The sequence below is a fragment of the Suillus clintonianus genome (assembly GCF_016758775.1).
Source record: "Suillus clintonianus strain FC179 chromosome Unknown DEU56scaffold_32, whole genome shotgun sequence".
In the NCBI taxonomy this organism is placed as follows: Eukaryota; Fungi; Basidiomycota; class Agaricomycetes; order Boletales; family Suillaceae; genus Suillus; species Suillus clintonianus.
In genome coordinates, this window is record NW_024539256.1 from 170,387 (window position 1) to 190,911 (window position 20,525).

Sequence of the window (20,525 nt, forward strand, 5' to 3'; positions counted from 1 at the left end):
TGATGTAAAACTTGAAGCAGGGGAGTGACGAACCATAGTAGAACGAAGAGGTCCATTGTTCTGTGACGGTCGAGATCTGAATCGCATTTCAGCATGGAAGCCTTGCTTCATCTACCTAGATCAAACAAGGTTTGTACGAATTGCACGGGGAACGGGAATACAGCACTCCACAGACAGTAACCTCCTTCGCAACCGACAGTAACGGCTCAACAGCTGTACCCGATACGTCAACCTCGGTCGGCGGCACTTGAAAGTCTATTACCTGCACGTGGCAATGTGCAACTGCTAGTGCCGCCATAATACAATCAACTTCCGGTTTGTTTGGTACTCCCACTACAGTCAATTTCTGTAGCATGGGAAGATGAAATCCGTTGAATATCTCGATAAAAATCATAAAATAATGCCGGCTGTTGAAAATCGGAAGAAACTGGCGGTCGTGATCTAGGATTAGGGGGAGTGTCATTGATTCAAGGGAAGAATGTGTGACCGGCGAGTCGTCCCTTGCGCTAGATTTTGATGAAATTTCATCCACCACGATTGTCTCCAGACGAGGGAAAATCACTGCAGTGAAGTGTATGATATGGGCGGAACCTATCTGGAGGCGAAGATTACGGACATTGTTGCAGGCAGGGGTAGGGAAAATCCATGGTGATGATGCCCGGCTGTGTGTGTTCTTGAAGTAAAGATGATGAGTGTCTTTGCCGCGTTTGAATTCGAGGAAAAAAATATCCAGACCAATGATGTGTAGGTGAGAGAGATTTGGTGCATCAAATGTGGTGATATCCGACCAGTGACACCCCAAGGTTCTCAACTGAGGTGCACTGATCTCGTCATTCCTTTGGTACCGCCACGCGTCGTGTATGGGATACTTAAAAGTTACACTTTCCCAACGATCGCGCGCAGAAAGGAGGATCCTGAGCAGTTGAGCATCTGCATCTAGGTAGCACTGTTGCAAATTTAATCGAGAGTATGTGGGTTTGCAGATGCGAAGGGTGAGTGGCTGACAGCCAGAACAGGCAAGCCAACACTGGAGCAGATGTGGCAGGAGTGGACGGAATTCATGGCGTAACCCGGGAAGCATGACATGGATGCGCGACCAGAGCCTTGTCGTTGAAAGTGCGATGGCTCGCCAAAGGCAGCACACCCGGGTAAAGACTAGGGGAGGGTTGGCAAAATTGGCAGAGATTGTGGTGGCACCATATAAGAAGATACTAGGACAGTCTGGCACGTCATTCATGACGAGCAAGAATATGTGTTGTAGAAGTTCCACTGGCAGGCGATGGATGTGGGGTCCTGGATAGTTCACGTCGACAGAAGGGATATGTGAATGAGTGAATGACAATGCATCAATATTGATCCCATGCTGGAGCTTCTTGTCACTGAAAGCTTCAGTGACGAAGATGATAACATTTAGAGCGGTGACGATTGGCGTCAAGAACAACGATCTGCAAATTGTCGCGAATGTAGTAGTGCTTAGCCGGGCCATAGACATCAGTGAGGTAAAAGCAAAGCCCAGGCCCCACTCGGAGTTATTTGCAATTCCCCACACGCCCCGTGGTTGTACTCCTACGATGAATCCCTCATCTTCGACATTGCCTTCGACCTTGGGTGGCCTTGGGCACCAGAAAAATTCAAGGCATTCGCCTTCCTCTTCCCTTATCTCGGCTTCTCCTGGGACCTCGTCCTTAAACTCGTATCAATCCCTCTCGCCAAACGCTCAAAATACCTCACGCGCCTTATGCCGTGGGTCGCGGGCGCCTTTGTTTCACGCGCCGATTGTGAAGGCGTCATCGGCTGTCTCCAACATTGTTGCCTCGTCCTACGTGAAGGCCGGTCACGTCTGCCGTCCTTCCACCGGCTGCTGGCTTCCTTTAACCATTCTTCCTCTCCCCTTCTCACTCACAGAATTCCTCCCAAGGTCCTCCTCGACGTTGACTGGTGGAACACCAAACTCAGCGCCGAAGACTGCTCTCGCAAACTGCGTTCAATCCCACCTCCCCACGACTTATCAATCTTCGTTGACGCCTCCACTTCCTTTGGTATCGGTTTCCTCGCCGGTATTCGATGGCTGGCTTGGCGTCTCCTCCCTGATTGGAAGTCCGAGGGTAGGGATATAGGCTGGGCCGAAATGGTGGCCATTGACCTCGGGGTGCGCGCTCTCGTCCATTCAGGCCTCCACAACGTCCACCTACACTTTTACTCCGACAACCAAGGGGTGGTGGGGGCGTTGAGGGCAGGGAGATCACGCAGTCTTGCCCAGAACGACGTTCTCCGTCAACTCTCATCCTTCGCGCTAGATCACGATATTTGGATTTCGGTTAGTTGGGTCAGCTCTGCCAACAACCTCTCAGATAGCATTTCAAGAGGCGTCTTTCCCTCTCACCTTTCTCGCTTTAAATTTCCACCTCCACTTCCATCATACCTCAAAGGCCTCTTATCGTTAGTTTAATTTCATTTGCAATTTGTTTTCTTGTCACTTTCACTGTTTCTCCTGCCGTTTTCACCTGCATGTTCCGTTTCGCATTGTCTCCGCACGCTTTCTTGTTGACTGCATCCCTGTATCCCGCCTTCTGCAATACATCTTGAAGTGTTTCCCCTCGCCCGTTCGGTTGCGGTGAGCTTGAGAACAGAGTCTCCCAGCACTTCGCATGGTTTGCTATTTGGGTCTCCACCTCTTGGCAGGTAACCCTAGCTCAAGGTGTACCTTTACCTCTTACCCATCCCTTGATGGCAGGTAATCCTAGCTCAAGGTATTCCATTTCCATCCGGTTCCCATTGCATTCTCGCCTGATTTCTTGTCTCACTTCCTTACCTGCCTTGATTTGTTAGTGTCTGCCACTCCATCCCTTACCCCTACCTTCGCTTGCTTCCAGCACTCCTTTGCCTTTATGCCTCCCTCCTCGGACTCCACCATTTCATCCCTCGCTCACGACCGTATCCAACGAGCCCTCGACGCAGCGTGGGCTGACTCTACACTGCGCAAGTACAGGGGAGCGATCCACAGCTTCTTGCTCTTCTGCGAGCAAGAAAACATACCTCCTCCAGAACGCTGTCCTGCCAGCGAAGTTCTTTTGTGCGCATTCGCAACCTCACGTTTGGGCACACTCGCAGGCGACTCCGTCCGCAACCACATGTCAGCCCTTAAGGCTTGGCATGCATATCACAACGCCCGTTGGATGGGCGGAACTCGCCTACACTTCGTCCTCAATGGTGTTTCCAACCTAGCGCCTTCTTCCTCTTTCCACCCTCCTCGACCACCAATCACTCGATCGATGTTACTGGTGCTCGCTACACACCTCGACCCCACCAGCTATTTCGACGCCTGCTGTTTGGCAGCGGCCTGTACGGCCATGTGGGGACAGCTCCGACTTGGAGAGATCCTTTCATCCTGGGAGTCTTCATTCCAGGATGCCCACATTTCCTTTAGACTTCACCTTTCCCCCCCCATTAACCTCAACGGCTCTCGCAAACTTTTTCTTCCCTTCACAAAAGTGAAGAAAAACCGAGGGGAGGAAGTCGTCATCTGCCGGCAAAATGATCTTTCCGATCCCATTCAAGCGCTCGAAAAGCACCTTGCTCTTAACGTCTTCGATGTCAATCTTCCCCTGTTTTGTTACCACTCATCCTCTGGTCTTCGTTGCCTTACTCGCCGGAAACTCATGCAACGTTGTAACGCCATATGGCTTGCAGCAGGCATTCCCTCCGCATCTGGCCATTCTTTTCGTATTGGGGGTACTACCGAGCTACTTCTGGCAGGCGTCCCTACAGACGTTGTCAAAACTCTGGGACGTTGGTCATCCGACGCCTTCCTTCGTTACTGGCGTAACGTTGACCTCCTGGCCCCTCGTCATGTTGAGAACCTTCCAACGGCCTAGCTAGATGCCTCCGCCTTCTCTCGTTTGGGTTGCGCGCCTTCGTTCCTCGTCCCTGCGGCTCCGCCTGGCCTTTGGCTCAGGGTTGGGGTTCCTCCTCCCCTCGGCACGCACCGGTCACTGGCCAATCCCGTCGATAGACGGTTTTGTCCGTGCCCCCGCCCAAAACCCGGGAAGGTTTTTCTGGCTTGCCCCTCTCCTGCACTGCACACAACTTCTCCTCCCTGCCACGTCAAAGCCCGAAATTGTGTGCATTCCTGCCCGAGGCACGAGAGCGTGGGATGCCGGGTTTCGGGCTGATCCGTCGTGGTGCTTCTTCCATCGGAAGTATCCTCTTGTTCCTGCACCACGAGGTATCCGCCCTGTTGTGGTTCTGCACATCGCTCGTAGCTAGTATTACTCGCTCTGTAGTATCTAGCTTGCTCTTTTGTTGTCCCTCCCTGCGCAGGGTTAGGCCTGAAGGAGCAGGCGAGGGTGGGGCTGAAGGCCCCACTAAGGGCGTGTTGGGGGAGAAGCCATGGAAGTCAGGAGGGAAGGCCTTCTGCTTCCCTTTGGATTTCTTGGAGGCAGGAGGGGCAGGAGAGCCTGGGGAACTCCCAGAGCGAATGCGAACTCTGCCGCGGGAAAGATGCACGGGGGAGAGTAAGCCATCCTCTTCAGCCTGCTCGTCAGATGGGCAGATAACGCTGCCAAGGCGTGGAGGCCCCGGAGCTGTGTTTTCCGCCAAATCCGCCAAGTCAGCGAGGTCGACGGCGGGTGGGGCCGCAGGCGAATCGCCAGAAGAATCGGGAACAGGGGTTAGCGGCCGAGGGAAGCGACGGGTGCCAACCATGATGAGAGTTGGAAGGAGGGCAGACTGGAAAGGCTGATGACGGGCAGAGGCAGAACAACAAAAGAGCAAGCTAGATACTACAGAGCGAGTAATACTAGCTACGAGCGATGTGCAGAACCACAACAGGGCGGATACCTCGTGGTGCAGGAACAAGAGGATACTTCCGATGGAAGAAGCACCACGACGGATCAGCCCGAAACCCGGCATCCCACGCTCTCGTGCCTCGGGCAGGAATGCACACAAGTTCCAACTGACAGGTTATTACCCCTGATTTTCAGGCAGGTCACCACTACCAGTTCCTTGCAAAAACCAACCTACACGTCGGTTCACCGCTGGACTTTTCAAGTTGACCCACCCTACTATGCCGCTGAATTTCTTCCTCCAGAACTTGGATCCTCGAACCGAATCCACAACCAGGCACAGAGTTATGTCCATTCTAGGATAAGCTGAGCGCATAAAGTCCGTCAGCTTCCTTCGAGTTCAACGTTCAACTCTCAATTGAGGACTTGCAGGAAGCCTACAGAGCCTATGATAGCTCGATTCATGCGCGTGTGACCTAACGTGGGATGGCGCTGTCTACATAGGTAACGGCTGCCTACAGGATTTGTGCGTTTTCCTGATGCACATTCTCTTGTTGGGTCAGAAGCTCTCAGAATCACGTCATCTTTGCCCCTCGATGGATCAATGCCAAAGCTCAACCTCGCCACCTTGTCTACAATGAGCTCACATCCTGCCGCATTGCCAACCAAAACACTTAGCTTTACTTATTTCGACAGACATAAGTACATGATAGACTATATTGGTCCACTGAGCACTCTGTAATACCTCGCCTTGGCATCTTCACGTTCGCTGACGAATTTCTCATGTCACGGTGTGCAGGGATCATACAGCGCTTGCGATTCAACTTGCACAGCCGATCGACCGGCGTCTAACAGGTCACCTCGTCGCTGTCTCGGCGCTTTGTCTCATTGTTAACTCGTCTGCAAAGGACGGTGATATTTAAAAAACTTTTCTTAATCAGTATCATGCAACACGATGTGGCCAAGTCAAACACGTCGGCAAAACGAAGAGATGGCCCAGAACGAGGAGTGATGTTGGACTCACCATTTTCAGCACCTCTTCGAATGAGGGAGAAGGATCTGCCACGCTATGGTGCACAGCATCGCCAAGATGCACTTTGGGAAGGTAAGTAACCGTAATGTGATACCTACTCACTGACACAACACGAAGCAGGCGGGATTGAAGCGCTTCCTCCTCAATGGTGGCAGTATAAGATGTGGGATGAGAGCATACAATATCATGATGACACGCTCGCAATGACAACAAAAAACCGACCTTTACCAGGAGTGCGACTAGGTCAGTGAAGAATGTGCCACTAGAAGCGAGGAACTCATGGTTGAGCATAGATGAACCCTGGCAACTCATTGTTCCCGGATGCGAATGGCACATCTCACCACTCGGTCAGTCGTACTTTGTCAATCACAATACTCGGACCACGTCGTGGGAAAAACCAACGCCAGAACGCCCAGCAGGGAGCTTGATCCCGGAGTGTGTCATCGAGGGTCATTCCAAAACCATTCGGAGCCTTTCCTGTTTGGGCACCAGTTGCAATATAATGAGCGCATCGGAAGATGGTTCTATTCGTCAGTGGACAAGAGACGGAGAACCAGTGGGGAAGCCTTTGGATAGTCATGGGGCACGGATGGGCCCAATGGCAGTGTCTCCCGACGAAACAATGGTGGTATGTGGAAGCCCAGATGGGACAATATGGCTGTGGGATATAAAAGAAGGTACCATGGTCGGCGACCCGTGGAAGGGGCACAATGCTGCAGTGAGGTGTGTCGATTGGCCTTCCAACGCCATGCAGATAGCAAGTGGATCGCAGGATGGCACCATACGACGCTGGAATCCGAATACTGGCCGACAAATAGCCACACCAATAAAGACCGGTCACGGTTGGGTCATTGCCGTCAAATACTCTCCACAATGCGACAAATTCGCGAGTGGTGGGGAGGACAATTTGAACATGATATGCGTGTGGTCAAAGGACGGCGAGCTGCTCATCCAGATCAAGGGACATGAACATGCAGTGACGTCGTTGTGTTGGTCCAAGGACAGTGCATACATCTTCTCTGCGTCATTCGATACCACTATCCGAAAATGGCAGTCAATTGATGGGAAGGAGCTTGTTGTTTTTCGAGCTCATGCCCTCGGCACAAGCTCCCTCTGTCTTTCCCCCGATGAAAGTCACCTTATTAGCGCGTCAAGAGACTGTTCAGTTCGCATTTGGGACCTCGAGACCAATCAGCCCGTCGGAGACCCACTCTTGCACGACAATGAACTCTTGGCTGTTGTCATGTCCCCCGATGGAAAATACATCGTCAGTGCTGGAAAAGACGCGAAAGTCTACATATGGAGCATGGAGGCAGCGCTGAAACAACAGGGCAATAATAAAGTGAGTGTGCTTGTGCTTTTTAAGTGGTGTTTGGTTGTCATTCGCTGATGAGAGCAATGTACAGCACGACACAAAGGGCAAGGTAAGTCATCTGCAGTTCTGTTTCACCCCGTATCTCACTGCTCTGCTAGGGACGTGCTATTCGGTCAAGAGACGCACGCCAATCAGTTGTGAGCCTCATATTTGCCCACTTGTGCCTCTGACGCCCATCTGGTTTCCAAGCGGCAACCCAATAACAGAGGCTTGGCGAGATATGTCAGTATGGATTTGAACTCTCGAGCTCTTACTAGCCTGACATTAATGCAGGGCGATGACTTTTGGGGCAATGATTCAATCATAACTCCTCGTCACCCAGTTCCGGCTGCGAAGCCATCGTCTGCCTTTCGTTGGCGTAATTTACTCGGTTCGCTGCATGTCAGGACTCGACCTGCGAATGTGCCACAATCAATACCGCTTGAGCCTCGGCGTTGGAATTTTAATCCGTTTCCTGTAAGAATCTCTAGACGCATCGTTGATGTTTCTCCTGCCCGCGATGAAGATGTGAGTGCCCAACAATGGCCAATATTCAACCGTCTTTAACAATCGAACAGAGATATGGTATCACCCCAGAAACTAACGCCGAAGCGGCTGCAGCTATGCAACGTACAAGCGGCAATGAGGCCGGCAGTTCAACGCAACCAGGTCACCCTGCACCGGGGATACAAGTGTCTCAAGAACAACCAACAGACACAGAAGGCTCAAATGGTGGGACGAGAGAATTATTTTCTTGTGAAGTTAGGTGCTGCGGATTGTCCTTTAGTTGTGGTCGTCCCACCTCGCATCAGTCATGAGGTCACCTAGCGCAAAAGAGTACCACGCTTGGAAATTCTACGTCATCTGCGATTCGTACGTTGGCGCAAAACATGATCTAAGTTTGGAACGCATTGGTGTTGCGGCGAGGGCGAGGACAGTGACAGCGATGATGATAATGGAGATGAGATGGAGTAGTTGCTGTGCTCATGTAAGATTTCGATGTATCTCTACGGTCATTGTCGTATACAGCTTTTTGCCGATTGGTAATTGTATGGTTTATCTATCACTCGCCAGGATATACTGCAATTCTCTGACAGCTACAAGCTCTGTCGTACGAAGCTGACTACTGGTATCTGTCCTCAGGTATATGTGCCTTGAAGAATGTGATCAGATATTCCTATACGCAAAGTAAAGTAAGTCATAGTTGTTCGTTTAGTCGTATACACACCTCATCGAAGGTTTGCTTCAAGCTCGGACGCTCCAGCATTCGCTGAACGTATTTCATGAATTTGGCGAACTTGGGTGCCTTTAACTCCTCGCCTAGCTTATACCCCATCCCAACAGGGAATCTCCCTGTTTCCATTAATCAGGCTCGACTGCTCGGGAAAAGGCACGAATGGGTGCTATACCTAGGTCATGTTCGGTGACGATCTTGAGCCTTGTGAGGTGCGGAGTGATGCACGCATCCGCAATGGTGTAATGATCTCCAACCGCGAACTCATTACCCTCCTCGAGAAGTCCTTGAATAAATTCAATCCCCTTCAGGAAATTCTCATATGGCTCGCGCCCTCTGATGAAGGCGTAACAAGGATTCTCGAAATGTTTAGTAGTCGCATTGATGAAGAAGCGGACTTTGGCACGCAGAACAGGATCCTTTGGCAGGAGGCCAGAGTCTGGATAGAGGTCCGCTAAGAACTCGAGGATAACATTTGATTCTGCGATTTTAGCGGACAGCGGCGAAGGATCCTCGGGTTCGACACTGGGTCCCCCGTATGTCATAGCGGGTATCTATGTGATATTACATTCATGTGCAATAGACACAGAACGTCATTGCACGTACCTCACCAACGGGATTCACTTTGAGGAACCACTCTGGTTTATTGGCGAGATTGATTTGGTAGGCCTTGTAGGGTGCATTGGCTTCGATAAGAGCCAGCTCGACCTGTCTATTTGCGTTAGAGACTCGTGAAATAGTGCGACGTCAGCAGAAATTTCACCTTGTGGCTAAAGGGTGAGGCCTGCGGGGGTCATGGGTCAGATGAGTCTTCCTCTTCACTCTCCATCGTTCAACTCACCTTGTGAAGGTACAGAGTGAGCTGTTCAGACATGATGGTTTAATAGTAGTTTGGGTGACTTGGACAGAAGAAAGCTCTCATATTTATGTGCGCAGCAAGCATTGGAGCTTTCAGGTGATATCGGTTACTATTGCATCGCTTCTTGGTGCTACTAGTATCAGGAAGGTAGAAATCTGAGCATGCTGCTGTACGTGTGGGAAAGAGTCTTACTTACTGTTCATATCTTTAGAATTCTTGTCAATCAGCATTATCCCTGTACATAGCTCATCTGGTCACCTAGTGAATGTTAATGAGTCAGTTGTACTTCGGGAGAAGGCAGTGAGATTCTACGCGCGTTCGGTATCTGCCGCCCTTTGCCGTGATAGGCTGACAGAGCTCCAGGCCTGCCACTCGTCGTCACGGTTGGCAGTGCTCGGGGACCATCTGAAATGATCTTCCATCTTTCGTTCCTTGGGAGTCGGTAGCCCTCGGTCTCAGTCATAGTAGTCTAAGGACCTTCAAGTTGGCCCCTACGGCTACTGCCAAGCGACTCGTCACGGTAACATTTCATTGATGGTCTATCAGTCAATCAAATGCTATCATGACGAGTCGCTCATTGTGATTCATCCTTCACGGCAACCCATGACCACTGGAGGCCGACTCGTCCAGCATCGATATACTAACTCTGGTGAGGGATATGTCAGTCTAGTGAGCAGTTCAGCTGAATGCTTTCCCTTTACTGCTCCCAAGCTCCGGAACCATCATCCTTAGCCAAAACTCTGTCAGGCATTCCTGGCCATTGGTGCTCCAATTCTCGACATCGCTCGGCCGACCTCCACAAACACCTCTGCACTCCCTGACGATGATCCCAATCTGAAGGTTGTGCGCGCAGATTATACATCTGCATCTGAGATCTCCGCAATCCTTCGTGAAAATAAAGTAGACGTCCTCATTTCTACTGTTACATTTTTTTTCGGAGGCGTAGTTGTCCAAGACGTTCTCGCGGACGCTGCAAAGGAGGCGGGTGTTAAGCTATTTGTACCCAGCGAATTCGGCGTATCACCCCCAGCAGCTGGTCTGAGTCATGAAAAGCATGACTTTGCAGGTGAGTGATTGTAGCCAATGGCAGCACTTTATGGTTTGAACTCATCCTCCATCCACAGTTTATGCAAAATCGATTGGATTGCCCACTCTCCGCGTCTATGTAAGTTTTTATTTGTTGGCTTCATTCCAAGTATAGCGCACTCAACGCGAAACATTCATCAGAATGGATTTTTCCATGACTTCGTGCCCTGGGTCACCGCACTCACTGAGACAGGCAAGTTTCATATCGTGAGCAAAGGGAAAATGCCAGGATCCTTCACTGCGATATCCGACGTTGCGGGATACGTGGCTCATATTCTTACTACTCAACCACCGTCTCGTCTACTCGATGTTGAAGTTCGCATCGAAGGACAACGTGCAACACTCTTGGAGATCAGTGCCCTATACAAAGGCAGTGTTCCTGTAGTGCATTGTGATGCTCTTCCTACAGAAGGTGTGCTCGCCGCGGACTTTCGTACGGGATACCAGCACCGGTTTGACTTCGGAGGAGCAAGTTCCGGCTGGAACCCTGAGACAGAATCAGATGACGCGGAATTGGCGAACAAGGACAATTCGCTATGGGAGAGGCACCGCTGGTTGACTGTTGGGGAGGTTCTTGGACTGTAATGATATGTATGTGCACGAGACCTTTTAGAGCAAAGAATATGCTGTAGGGGCTTTGAATCCTGATGTAGCACAGTTGTTTGGAGCTTTCTGGAGCATAGGTCAGAGCTCGAGTGGATGTATATGATATACGACGTATGTCGCGTGAAATGCAAGAACGTTTACTCGAACCTCTTCATCGATCACAACTATCGCATCAGGCGTTATCGTCTCAACTGTGTGCTCGCAGACAATCATCCTAACTACACCATCAAATTGACAATTTGAATATCTGAATCAGAAAGGAATCTATGGTATTAGCCGGTAATTAGCGTAATGTACTTATTGTCTACATAAGTCCCAGGGCACGGGACGATCAATGAGATTTTTAAATACGGTAGTACTAAGAACAGCTTTCCACTCCCAATAGGAATTTCCGCATCTCGGCATACAGAAACGGAATTCGATGACAATCGATCAGCGGCGAGATCTATGCAATCACGCAGACTGTACGTTGATCCTGGTGGTAAAAACCGAGAGATTGTGACAATCGTCGCCCCGGGCAGGGGTGGATAAAATACCAGAATCGATAGATTTGTGTAGATTCAGCATCAGCCGAGAAATGAGAGTAACAGAGATGCTGGAGGAGTGCAAGGTCAACGCCCGATCCATGTTTATCGCATTAACCACTCACCAGCTAGTAAAAGTGGTCAGACCCAGACTGCCTCTGATAACACCCTGGCCAACCGTTAGGAAATTTGAACCTACATACAAGATCCAAGTTGTGCGCTCACGGATCCAGACTAATTCAAGCTGTGAGCGCTTTGTAATTTTATCGGTATGTTGACTCACGTAGTACATCAGAATGTTCGGTATATTACACAGCGTCATGGCTCTGAAGGAATGCGGATCAGATTCACTCGAATCGCGATGTCACAGGCACCCTCACCCGAAATACAACGCACCTGCGTTTCAGTTAAATCAGTGTTTACAATACGAATGTAAGAAACAACTTACCATCATGAAACATGATATCAAGAACATTTCTCTTGCCAGCAGTGGCCAGACGTAATCGCAGCAAACCTCTAGTTTTAGAAGTCCTGTGAACTGTGAGGACAAAGATCAATGATTCGAAGGCAAATAAAGCTAGCCACGCCACGCCAAAACCTGCAAATAGATAAAGTCATGACATTAAGTTGTGTGACTTGGAATTCACTGACGGGCAGCTCTGCGATGACTTTTGAGCTGATCTTTAGAACGGGAAGATGATAACGTACGCCTCTGCTGTATATGTATCGTAGCAGCCAACTCCTAGCGAGATCGTCTCATCACTTGTGTGGTGTCCAAAACATACCGCCTAGAAACGATCAGTAAACTTAAGATAGCAGAGTCCAAAATTCTATCGAACACGTACAAAAGATCCTCCCGCAAGAACAAGGAAGATAATTGTAATCCAAGCAAGCAGGCGTTTGCTACAATTGTAGAGAGCATAAGTGCGAATAATTAATATGACTGAAAACTTTTCAGCATATGAATTTCCACCTGTCATAATCATCGAACTTACCGCAAACGATAAATTGTTGAAAAAACACGAACAGCTCTCTGAATAGCAAGAATTTTGGACAGCTAAGCGTATGTTGAACAAAACAACCGATATTGAAGAATCAGGAGTTCAAACCTCTGCGGAAATCAGTTGTGAGCCTGCTATTTGGGTATGTGTATGACAAAATGGTCGAACCTCATCTGAAATGGGCATGAAATCGATACATAAGGCATAGATATTGCCGAGAAGAGCGAAATAGCGATTGACGAGAAATGACATTGCGGACAGTGCTTTTGGTCGACGCCAAATAAGATTGATTTCTTCTGTGAGGGTCACTATATGGTCGTATATCAGGATACCTAGAATATTGTGTCATCGTCTTGAAGGCAAAGATAGAAAGCCCCAGTACTGATTGCCATGAGAACAACGTACGAGTGTATCATCCTGGTAAATTGCATTATCAAGTCGTGATCAGGATAGTAAATCAATGCATGTATCACTCACAGCTGCAGTTTTTCGGTAGCATCCATCACAGTGAGACTATACAACCAAGAAAGGATGTGGAGGATGTCCAGGGCAGTGTGATCATATTGGTATTATATATCATGTTGACGCATACGAACTTGGATCCGGAGGGGCATACAGATAGATCTTGGTCACACCAGTGAGTAACTAGCGCAAAGATGGATGATTCATTAACCAGGCTGTTGTTGTAAACAGCCTGGTTAATAAATCATCATCGCTGGCATAACGCTGGCATGCATGATGACATGTCGAACAAGGGTCGATGAAATAGTCTGCGAGAACAGGATGCTGATTATGGACATTGCAATTGTAACGTTTCATATTGAACTTCAGTCTTCGATCGGAGTTTCGTCCTTGGTGGCCCTAGGGCGGATAAACTGGTGAGAATATGACATGGACTTCAAAAAGGTGCCTCAAATCTTTTTCACAGGTCAGCTTTAGCCCGATCGCCGCATCAGCACGACCCGTGCCCCATTTTCAGGCGGCAGCTCGAATTCTTGGATTTGCATCGATACCATTCAAGAGTTCGTCATAAGACCATTTCCTTAACAGGGAGGCTAGATATGGAAGGTCGGATTGGTTTGCCGCTGCGGTCACGAAGATGCGGACTCTATAACACAGTAAGTCCTGGACCGCTCGAGACCAAATCCGAGTTAAGAAAAAAATACTCAAGTGTGACAAGAACACAATGGATCTGCTGGTCACTGGTACTTCCCTTCGGCGATAAGCCTCAGGCTATTATTGGTACACGTGTCACGACAATGTTGCAATCGTGCTGATGGGCCTTGATGCATTGATAGGTCCATACTTTGCGTACCCACTCATCAGGGTCTCTCGTGCCGTGATAGCACCGAGGCATCCACAATATGGCATCCTCGCAATCGAGGTGGTGAATGAATATCACGACACTGGCAAAGTAATGAAATTTCGAGGATAATATTGTGCAGATATATATGGGTCCATGGGTACCCGTCAGGGCTGTAAAATGAGGCCAAATATATGCAATCTATCGTAGTAAGTGCTGATTTGCTCTGGAAATAAGGAAAGTGCACACGGTGATGATCGGATGCCTCGAGAAATGTCTTTCATAGATTATGGATCGTGCGGTACGGTGATACGTTTCATTTCCGATGTATCCAATTCCGATGGTGGCTGATCAACCAAGCTCTTCAGCTGAGCAAAGAGCTTGACTTTAGCAGGGAGCTATATATATGAACGTCAATAATAAAGTAAAGTTGTGAAAGTGATGGTGTAGTTCTGACCTGATATTGTACCACAAGGCCCGACGTGCTAGGAACCACGAATATTAATGTTTCGCTTATGTTCGCTGAGTTATCGCTGGCGGGACCAGCAATAGCTGAATAGCATAGTTTGAATGGCTGTAATCCAATATTGTTCTTGGGCGACGCCTGTGATGCTCTTGATGTCTTTGATGTTTTCGATGCTTTTGGTGGTACAGAGGCCTTGGATGGTCCAGTCGACATCTGCAAAAGGGCCTCTTCGACTATCTCCCAGTTAGATATGCCGACGAGACAGAGAAATCTTGGGCGGTGGAGTGCAAGCTTGCTGAGTAGGACAGGTACAGACGAGGCACGCTCGGAAGAGGATAGCTCTGATGCCTGAGATTAATACGTTAGCGCGCAGTTGGAAATCAAGTGCTATCACAACCTCCTTGGACGGTCTGTCAACTAGATCAGTCTACCGAATGAAACACGTGAATTTGGGCAGTAGACATGAACAATATTTAAAGCTGACCAAACCTATTTTGAACGTTGTTGGTAAGGAAGAATCCTCCGAGGGTGGCAGCAACCTAGATGTAAACCCTAAGATGTCAATGGTCAATATTTCGCTCTCGGTCACCGGCGGAGGCAACATACCAGATTGGTGAAGACATTTCCAAAAATGGTTTGACGGGTGCGCGAAGTGGTGTCCTCTCTGGGCGGACATACGACCTGGACTAAGTATAATGTTACAGTGGGTGCCTCTGTCAGAAGTTTGCACGATACAAAAAATACCCAACCTACTTGATTCCACAGAAAACGACTAGAAAAGACTTAGACAACATGTGAATGACGAGGATATTACACACCATCGAGTCCGTAGGCCAGACAATCTGTGAGGGGTGAAAGATGGGCATACGTTTCCGGTGGGGCATATCCTCGCTTGTGCTTCTTGATGGAATTTTTGGACAGACTTGCGTCAGGTGCCTTGCGTTTGCGCTTTGCAGGTGATGTTGAAATCAAAGCATCGACATCGCGCTTAATTTCTAGCTTCCGAGATGTCACGGCCTTGACTCTGGAGGAACGTCGCAAGGTTGGTAGCTCGGAACTATCGACCGTAGTGGCTGCTGGATTGACCTGTGGTTGACATGGAGTTGAGAATGTGAACTTGGTAACAGATGCCCTAAATTTTTCTGTAACGGACGCCTCTGCGTCAATATTGCAAGGGTCTTCCTCAAAAGACATCTGGTGAGCGCGCGGCTCGTGAGAAAATTGTGGAATTTTATACTTGCGTAAAATTTAAATAGTCGTTTAACATTTTGGTTAGCTTCTCTTTGCTTGTCCCCGCAGACGTAAAGCAGAATCAGCAGCTGACCAGTTATTCTTCTCAACTGTTCAGCATCGTGTGCAAGAGCGCTTCCGTGAATATTTGAACCCCCAGTGTCGTCGCATATGAGCATGACATCACTTTGGGCTGCAGTCTGAACTTCAAGCTATAATGCATAGCCAAGGAGTCTCAAAAGATGGGACTGCGGCCCCCCTGCGAGCCCTGCCTGGACCATGGTACCAAGCGTTGAGCATGGGACTACACACATATCTTTGACAGTAAGTTCCATAGTCTGGGCCTCGGCTATCGTCCGCATCATGATTCATACATTCGATTATAGGTGATGACGGTACGTTTTTTTATAAGTGTGGAGAGTTGATAAAATCCTGTGCAAGATGTTCATATTCTGCGCCGTATGATCTCAAAAGTGCTGCGCCCCTGCGTTAAGCGGTCCGAGGTCCTGATAGAGACCAACAGGCCATTGTCAACTGAAACCAAACGACATCTATAGGGCAGGCAACTTGACCTGAACAAGTCTACAAAGAGAAGATTGTCGCCCCAAAAAGCAAAAACCCCATATGACCTGCTATAAAGAATCGATTCGATTCAAATCAAGTAGTTGTCCTCCCATGACCCGCAACTTAGTCGGCGATAACATAGAGGTTGCCATGAGAGTTCCATCATGAGGCTGGCATGAGGCAACGTATTCGCCCCAGGATCCATGCCGAATGCTAATGCATTATGTATTTTTGAAACGGAGTCTTTATATTAAACCATAAACCTAAAGTCGAACAAACAAAGGGATTCCTCCTGGATCTTGTTTGTTGTTTTACTTATCACTTCCTTTCCTTTCACTCGACATTGACGACATGCCTCCTCGAGCAGCACCAGGACAGACCCGTGGAGGCGGTGGCGGCGGCGGCAGAGGTGGTCGTGGCGGTGGTCGCGGCGGCCCTCGCGGTGGACCACCTCCTCGCGGCGGCCCAGCTGGGGGAGGGGCAACCTTTGCTCCCACTGGTCCCGCCGCTCTGCCTGGAAGCCATGTTCAGGCCGTGGGGGTAAAACGACCTGGATATGGAACGGCAGGCAGAGCAGTCACCGTTTATTCGAATTTTTTCAAGATTAGTCTCCCGGAGAGTGTCATCCACCACTACGACGGTTGGTGGCGTCGCTTTTCATATCTCGTCTCATCGTCTGATTTCATCCATTTTTCTTTCTTGCGATCTAGTGGGTAAGTACTGAAGTTGATGTCAATTGTGTGACTTGCTGTTGATCATCACGTCAATCTTTGTGATCAGTGATCTCGCCTGATGAGAAGGTACTGCCAGCGCGCTTAAATATGGACTTGATCCACCACCTTCAAACCATCGACGCCGTCGATGTGTTTACTCCTCGTGCAGTTTACGATGGGCGAAAGAACCTCTTCGCTCCCAGGGAACTGCCATTTGGTCCGCAGAACAGCCAAGAGGTGTGCTTATCTGATATGCTACAACACTCATCATTTACATCTATGTAGTTCGATGTTTGTCTTTCTGATGATCCTAATCGCGGAAGTCCTGGGGAGAACACGGGAGGCCGTGGTCCTAAGGTTTACAAAATCAGGCTGACTAAAGTCGCGCAAATAAACCCGGAGTACGTTATTTTACTTCTCTAAACGTCACATAGCTGGAATTTGTCTTCGGTAGAGTGTTACAACGCTTCATCCAAGGACAGCAATCGCACGACAACAGTGTATTGACGGCCTTGACAGTAAGGATTCTCGTAAGGGACACTTCAATCGATGGTTGACGTTGCGTATTCTACAGGCATTGAATGTTGTCGTCCGCATGGAACCGACAATGAAGTACCCCTTCAATGTTCGGTCTTTCTTCACCGATCGGGAGACTAAGGACATCGGCTCGGGCCTTGTATTATGGCGTGGATACTTCCAGTCAGTGAGGCCCGCAATCGGACAACTCCTCGTCAACGTTGATATCTCGACTGGAACGATGTACAAGTCTGGAGCGTTGATGGATATATGTCTCGAGTTCCTAGGCAGACCTGGACAGCCCGCGTTGCTTAGCCCGCGAAGTGGCTTTCCCGATCGCGAGCGAATCCGTTTGCAACGGTTTATCTCTGGCATTAGGGTCAAAACGACATATGCCGGTGAAAACAAGACCCCTCGTGTCGTCAAGAAGTTAAGCGGCGCAGGGGCCGCAGATTTAAGTTTCACCTTGCGGGATGGGACGAGCAGAACAGTGGCTCAATATTTCCAGACCATCCTTAACCGCCCCTTGAGGTTCCCCAACAACCTTTGCATTGAGGTAAGTCGTTCGCAGTAGACCTCAAAGCATTTCATCAGGCTTTTTAGGTTGGTAGCGGTGCCTTGATCCCTCTGGAACTATGCACGGTTCCACCTGGTCAAATAATGCGGAAGCAGGTCCCCCCGGAGAAAACGAAAGATGTCTTGGAATTCGCCACAAAGCGACCTGAGCACCGTCTTGCCAGTATCACGGCCGGTCTCTCGGTATGACCTTCGGTTTGTATAGCGCGCTATGCTCATCAGTCTTTCCATCAGGTGCTTCAATACGGCCAGTCGGAGTACGTACGCCAGTTTGGGATGCACGTCGAAGATACCACGGGACCGCTTACCGTAACCGCCCGCGTTTTGCAACCCCCCAAATTGAAGTATGGCCCAGGCAGCGCACAGCCGACCATCGTCAGTATCATAATCTGTTTGTCCTTCTGCGTGCTGATCTTTTTCTGTTCCTTAGACACCAAATAACGGCGCTTGGAATATGTGAGTGATATTGTACGATATTTCTTCGTTGCTTACGGGTTTCTAGGATCGACAAGAAGTTCTTCAAACCTGCGGCTATCGACAGGTGGATCGTGGTAGTCTATGAGAGACAACAGCGTTTCAACCCTCAGGCTGCGCAAGACATGATTGACGGGATGCTTAGGAGCTTCAAAGACGTCGGTCAGTTGCTCCTGCAACAATGTTAGGTTAAATTTTGACACCTTTCAATAGGCATCCGAATCACCGACGACAAGCCGATGGTTACGTGGCAAAACGGTCAAGGCCGGATTGCGGACGTAAGTGGGATTCTGCAAAGTAATGTTCGGCTCTGACTCGATTGCCTATTTCAGCAACTGCGTGCTGCTGGCACCGAGTGTTTCGCGAGGACAAAGCAGCGCCCGCAGCTCATTGTGGTAGTTCTACCTGAGAACGGCAATGACATCTATACCGCAGTTAAACAGTAAGTTCCTCGGCATTCGTCTTGTCTCAGTGACTCACGGTTTGTGCAGCTTTGGAGACATCATAGTGAGACTGCTTGATGAGCTTACGATGTGATATCTGAAACTATGATTTTAGGTCGGTGTCGCAACACAATGCCTTAAGAGCCAGAAATGCTTCCGTGCTAAACCGCAATATTATGCGAACGTCTGCTTGAAGTACGTCATTATCCCTTGAACAATAGATTTCATGTTGATACGCGCCACAGGGTGAATGTCAAGCTGGGTGGTATCAACACTATCCCCGATCCCCAGTCGGTTTCAGTTCTTACTGACCCTCGTAACCCTACCATCGTAATGGGTAAGCCCCATCGTTGCATTACTCTATCTTGTAGTCAAACTGTCCCCAGGTGCCGACGTCATCCATCCTGCACCTGGTTCTGACGGCCGTCCTTCATTCACGGCACTCGTTGGCAATGTGGATTCGGATACCGCCAAATACATCGCCACAAGTCGCGTTCAAGCTTCACGCGTTGAAATCATTGAGGACCTTCAGGACATGACAAAGGTGGGCAGTTCTTTCCGTATGGATTGCGGCACTAATCGTGTACTCTTAGCACGTTCTGAGTATGTACATGAAGTATCGCCAGTTTGCGGAGAAGAAGACAGGCAACCTTGCCCCTGCGCGTCTCATATTTTACAGAGGTTCGTTGCGGAAGCCATTTATACTTTTTCCCGTTTACTGAATATCCAACGTAGACGGTGTCTCTGAAGGTCAATTCAAGCAAGTTCTCGACAACGAACTCAAGTCGATCAAAGGCACGTTTGTGTTACTTGAGGGACAGAGTTGAATCTGACAACCTACCCAGATGCTTGTGCTGAATTGAAGATCAACCCGAAGATCACGATCATCGTGGTCGCGAAGCGCCACCATGTTCGCTTCTTCCCCAGTGGCTCAGGACCCAGTGAACAAGATAAGAGTGGAAACTGCCTCGCAGGCACTGTGGTTGACCAGGTCGTTGCTCATCCAACGGAGTTCGACTGGTATTTGCAGAGCCATGGAGGTCTCCTCGGCACGAGTCGCCCCGCGCACTACAATGTTCTCTACGACGAGAATGCATTCAGGTGAAAACTTATCTTCGTCTTCCTATATTGTGGATTGCATGCTGACAATGGTTACGCTTCCAGCGCCGACGGTCTTCAATCTCTCTCGTTCGCTCTGTGCCATGTGTATGCACGGTCAACTCGATCTGTTTCAATACCCGCGCCTGTATACTGTAAGTCTATGCCTAACGCGTTCGCTGTATACGAAGCGATTGAATTATTTATCAGATGCCGATATCGTCTGCTCCCGTGCCAAGAACCACTACGACCCTCAGGGCAACGTTGATTTCTCCGACTCTGCAACCCAGCTCGACTCAGCCACGGCTGAGGGCACCCTGGAGGCTTACAAACGTGGATTCAAGCCTTTGCATAACAACATGTCAAGCTTGATGTACTTTTCTTGAACGTTGCCACCTTGCCTGCATGATGCCCCCCCAAAGCAAGAGACTGTTATTTCGTACTTTTCTTTCCGCCCGCACGATTGTTCCTTTTTTTCTCCGACTTGTAATGCTTCTTGCCGTGTATGACCCCAATCGCAACTCTGTAAAAAAAACTACATACATTAATGCACGAATACAATTGATACCTGCATCACTTCATGTATAGATCTGACTGTTTGGACTGATGACTACGAAGTGTACATGTCTTACCGCAATATTCATTAACATTGCGATGAAAT

The 20,525-nt window shown here is 49.1% G+C and overlaps 9 protein-coding genes across 9 annotated transcripts; 4 read left to right on the forward strand and 5 right to left on the reverse strand.

Annotated features, from left to right (window-relative positions):
- Nucleotides 1-68: 68 nt before the first annotated feature.
- On the reverse strand, nt 69-1,499 carry DEU56DRAFT_802031 (uncharacterized protein; the record flags this gene model as incomplete). The annotated part of the gene is made up of 1 exon (XM_041353171.1): nt 69-1,499. A coding segment is annotated over exon 1 (1,372 nt), but the record flags the coding sequence as incomplete, so codon positions are not given.
- Nucleotides 1,500-2,128: 629 nt separating this feature from the next.
- DEU56DRAFT_886827 (uncharacterized protein) lies at nt 2,129-2,449 on the forward strand (the record flags this gene model as incomplete). Its single annotated transcript, XM_041356204.1, has 1 exon — nt 2,129-2,449. The coding sequence occupies one exon, from the start codon at nt 2,129-2,131 to the stop codon at nt 2,447-2,449; it is 321 nt and encodes a 106-aa protein (XP_041208820.1).
- A 463-nt stretch (nt 2,450-2,912) lies between these two features.
- On the forward strand, nt 2,913-3,533 carry DEU56DRAFT_697411 (uncharacterized protein; the record flags this gene model as incomplete). The annotated part of the gene is made up of 1 exon (XM_041347256.1): nt 2,913-3,533. A coding segment is annotated over one exon (621 nt), but the record flags the coding sequence as incomplete, so codon positions are not given.
- A 537-nt stretch (nt 3,534-4,070) lies between these two features.
- DEU56DRAFT_944937 (uncharacterized protein) lies at nt 4,071-4,951 on the reverse strand. Its single transcript, XM_041358991.1, has one exon. The coding sequence runs from the start codon at nt 4,909-4,911 to the stop codon at nt 4,105-4,107; it is 807 nt and encodes a 268-aa protein (XP_041208822.1). The 5' UTR covers nt 4,912-4,951; the 3' UTR covers nt 4,071-4,104.
- A 3,152-nt stretch (nt 4,952-8,103) lies between these two features.
- DEU56DRAFT_802045 (uncharacterized protein) lies at nt 8,104-9,311 on the reverse strand. The gene is made up of 7 exons (XM_041353172.1): nt 9,247-9,311; nt 9,012-9,113; nt 8,581-8,959; nt 8,400-8,524; nt 8,273-8,304; nt 8,185-8,251; nt 8,104-8,154 (listed from the first exon to the last, which is right to left on the reverse strand). Exons 1-6 carry the CDS (start codon nt 9,277-9,279, stop codon nt 8,185-8,187), a joined length of 738 nt encoding a protein of 245 aa, XP_041208823.1. The 5' UTR covers nt 9,280-9,311; the 3' UTR covers nt 8,104-8,154.
- A 556-nt stretch (nt 9,312-9,867) lies between these two features.
- On the forward strand, nt 9,868-11,102 carry DEU56DRAFT_944939 (uncharacterized protein; the record flags this gene model as incomplete). Its single annotated transcript, XM_041358992.1, has 4 exons — nt 9,868-9,933; nt 9,997-10,330; nt 10,389-10,429; nt 10,492-11,102. The coding sequence occupies 4 exons, from the start codon at nt 9,868-9,870 to the stop codon at nt 10,933-10,935; spliced, it is 885 nt and encodes a 294-aa protein (XP_041208824.1). The 3' UTR covers nt 10,936-11,102.
- Nucleotides 11,103-11,215: 113 nt separating this feature from the next.
- DEU56DRAFT_944941 (uncharacterized protein) lies at nt 11,216-12,733 on the reverse strand (the record flags this gene model as incomplete). Its single annotated transcript, XM_041358993.1, has 11 exons — nt 11,216-11,551; nt 11,606-11,649; nt 11,706-11,714; nt 11,764-11,806; nt 11,861-11,876; nt 11,929-12,078; nt 12,132-12,139; nt 12,189-12,268; nt 12,326-12,383; nt 12,476-12,537; nt 12,590-12,733. 11 exons carry the CDS (start codon nt 12,731-12,733, stop codon nt 11,410-11,412), a joined length of 756 nt encoding a protein of 251 aa, XP_041208825.1. The 3' UTR covers nt 11,216-11,409.
- A 1,145-nt stretch (nt 12,734-13,878) lies between these two features.
- Nucleotides 13,879-15,448, reverse strand: DEU56DRAFT_802074 (DNA glycosylase). The gene is made up of 7 exons (XM_041353173.1): nt 15,069-15,448; nt 15,004-15,022; nt 14,857-14,936; nt 14,735-14,802; nt 14,648-14,677; nt 14,242-14,598; nt 13,879-14,182 (listed from the first exon to the last, which is right to left on the reverse strand). Exons 1-7 carry the CDS (start codon nt 15,442-15,444, stop codon nt 14,072-14,074), a joined length of 1,041 nt encoding a protein of 346 aa, XP_041208826.1. The 5' UTR covers nt 15,445-15,448; the 3' UTR covers nt 13,879-14,071.
- Nucleotides 15,449-16,333: 885 nt separating this feature from the next.
- On the forward strand, nt 16,334-20,445 carry DEU56DRAFT_802086 (argonaute-like protein). The gene is made up of 20 exons (XM_041353174.1): nt 16,334-16,684; nt 16,825-16,994; nt 17,043-17,158; nt 17,212-17,275; nt 17,332-17,829; nt 17,877-18,032; nt 18,084-18,224; nt 18,280-18,305; nt 18,352-18,485; nt 18,537-18,601; nt 18,656-18,765; nt 18,815-18,830; nt 18,882-18,961; nt 19,012-19,103; nt 19,153-19,310; nt 19,360-19,447; nt 19,502-19,561; nt 19,612-19,867; nt 19,931-20,019; nt 20,075-20,445. The coding sequence occupies exons 1-20, from the start codon at nt 16,396-16,398 to the stop codon at nt 20,248-20,250; spliced, it is 2,784 nt and encodes a 927-aa protein (XP_041208827.1). The 5' UTR covers nt 16,334-16,395; the 3' UTR covers nt 20,251-20,445.
- The last annotated feature ends 80 nt before the right edge of the window (nt 20,446-20,525 follow it).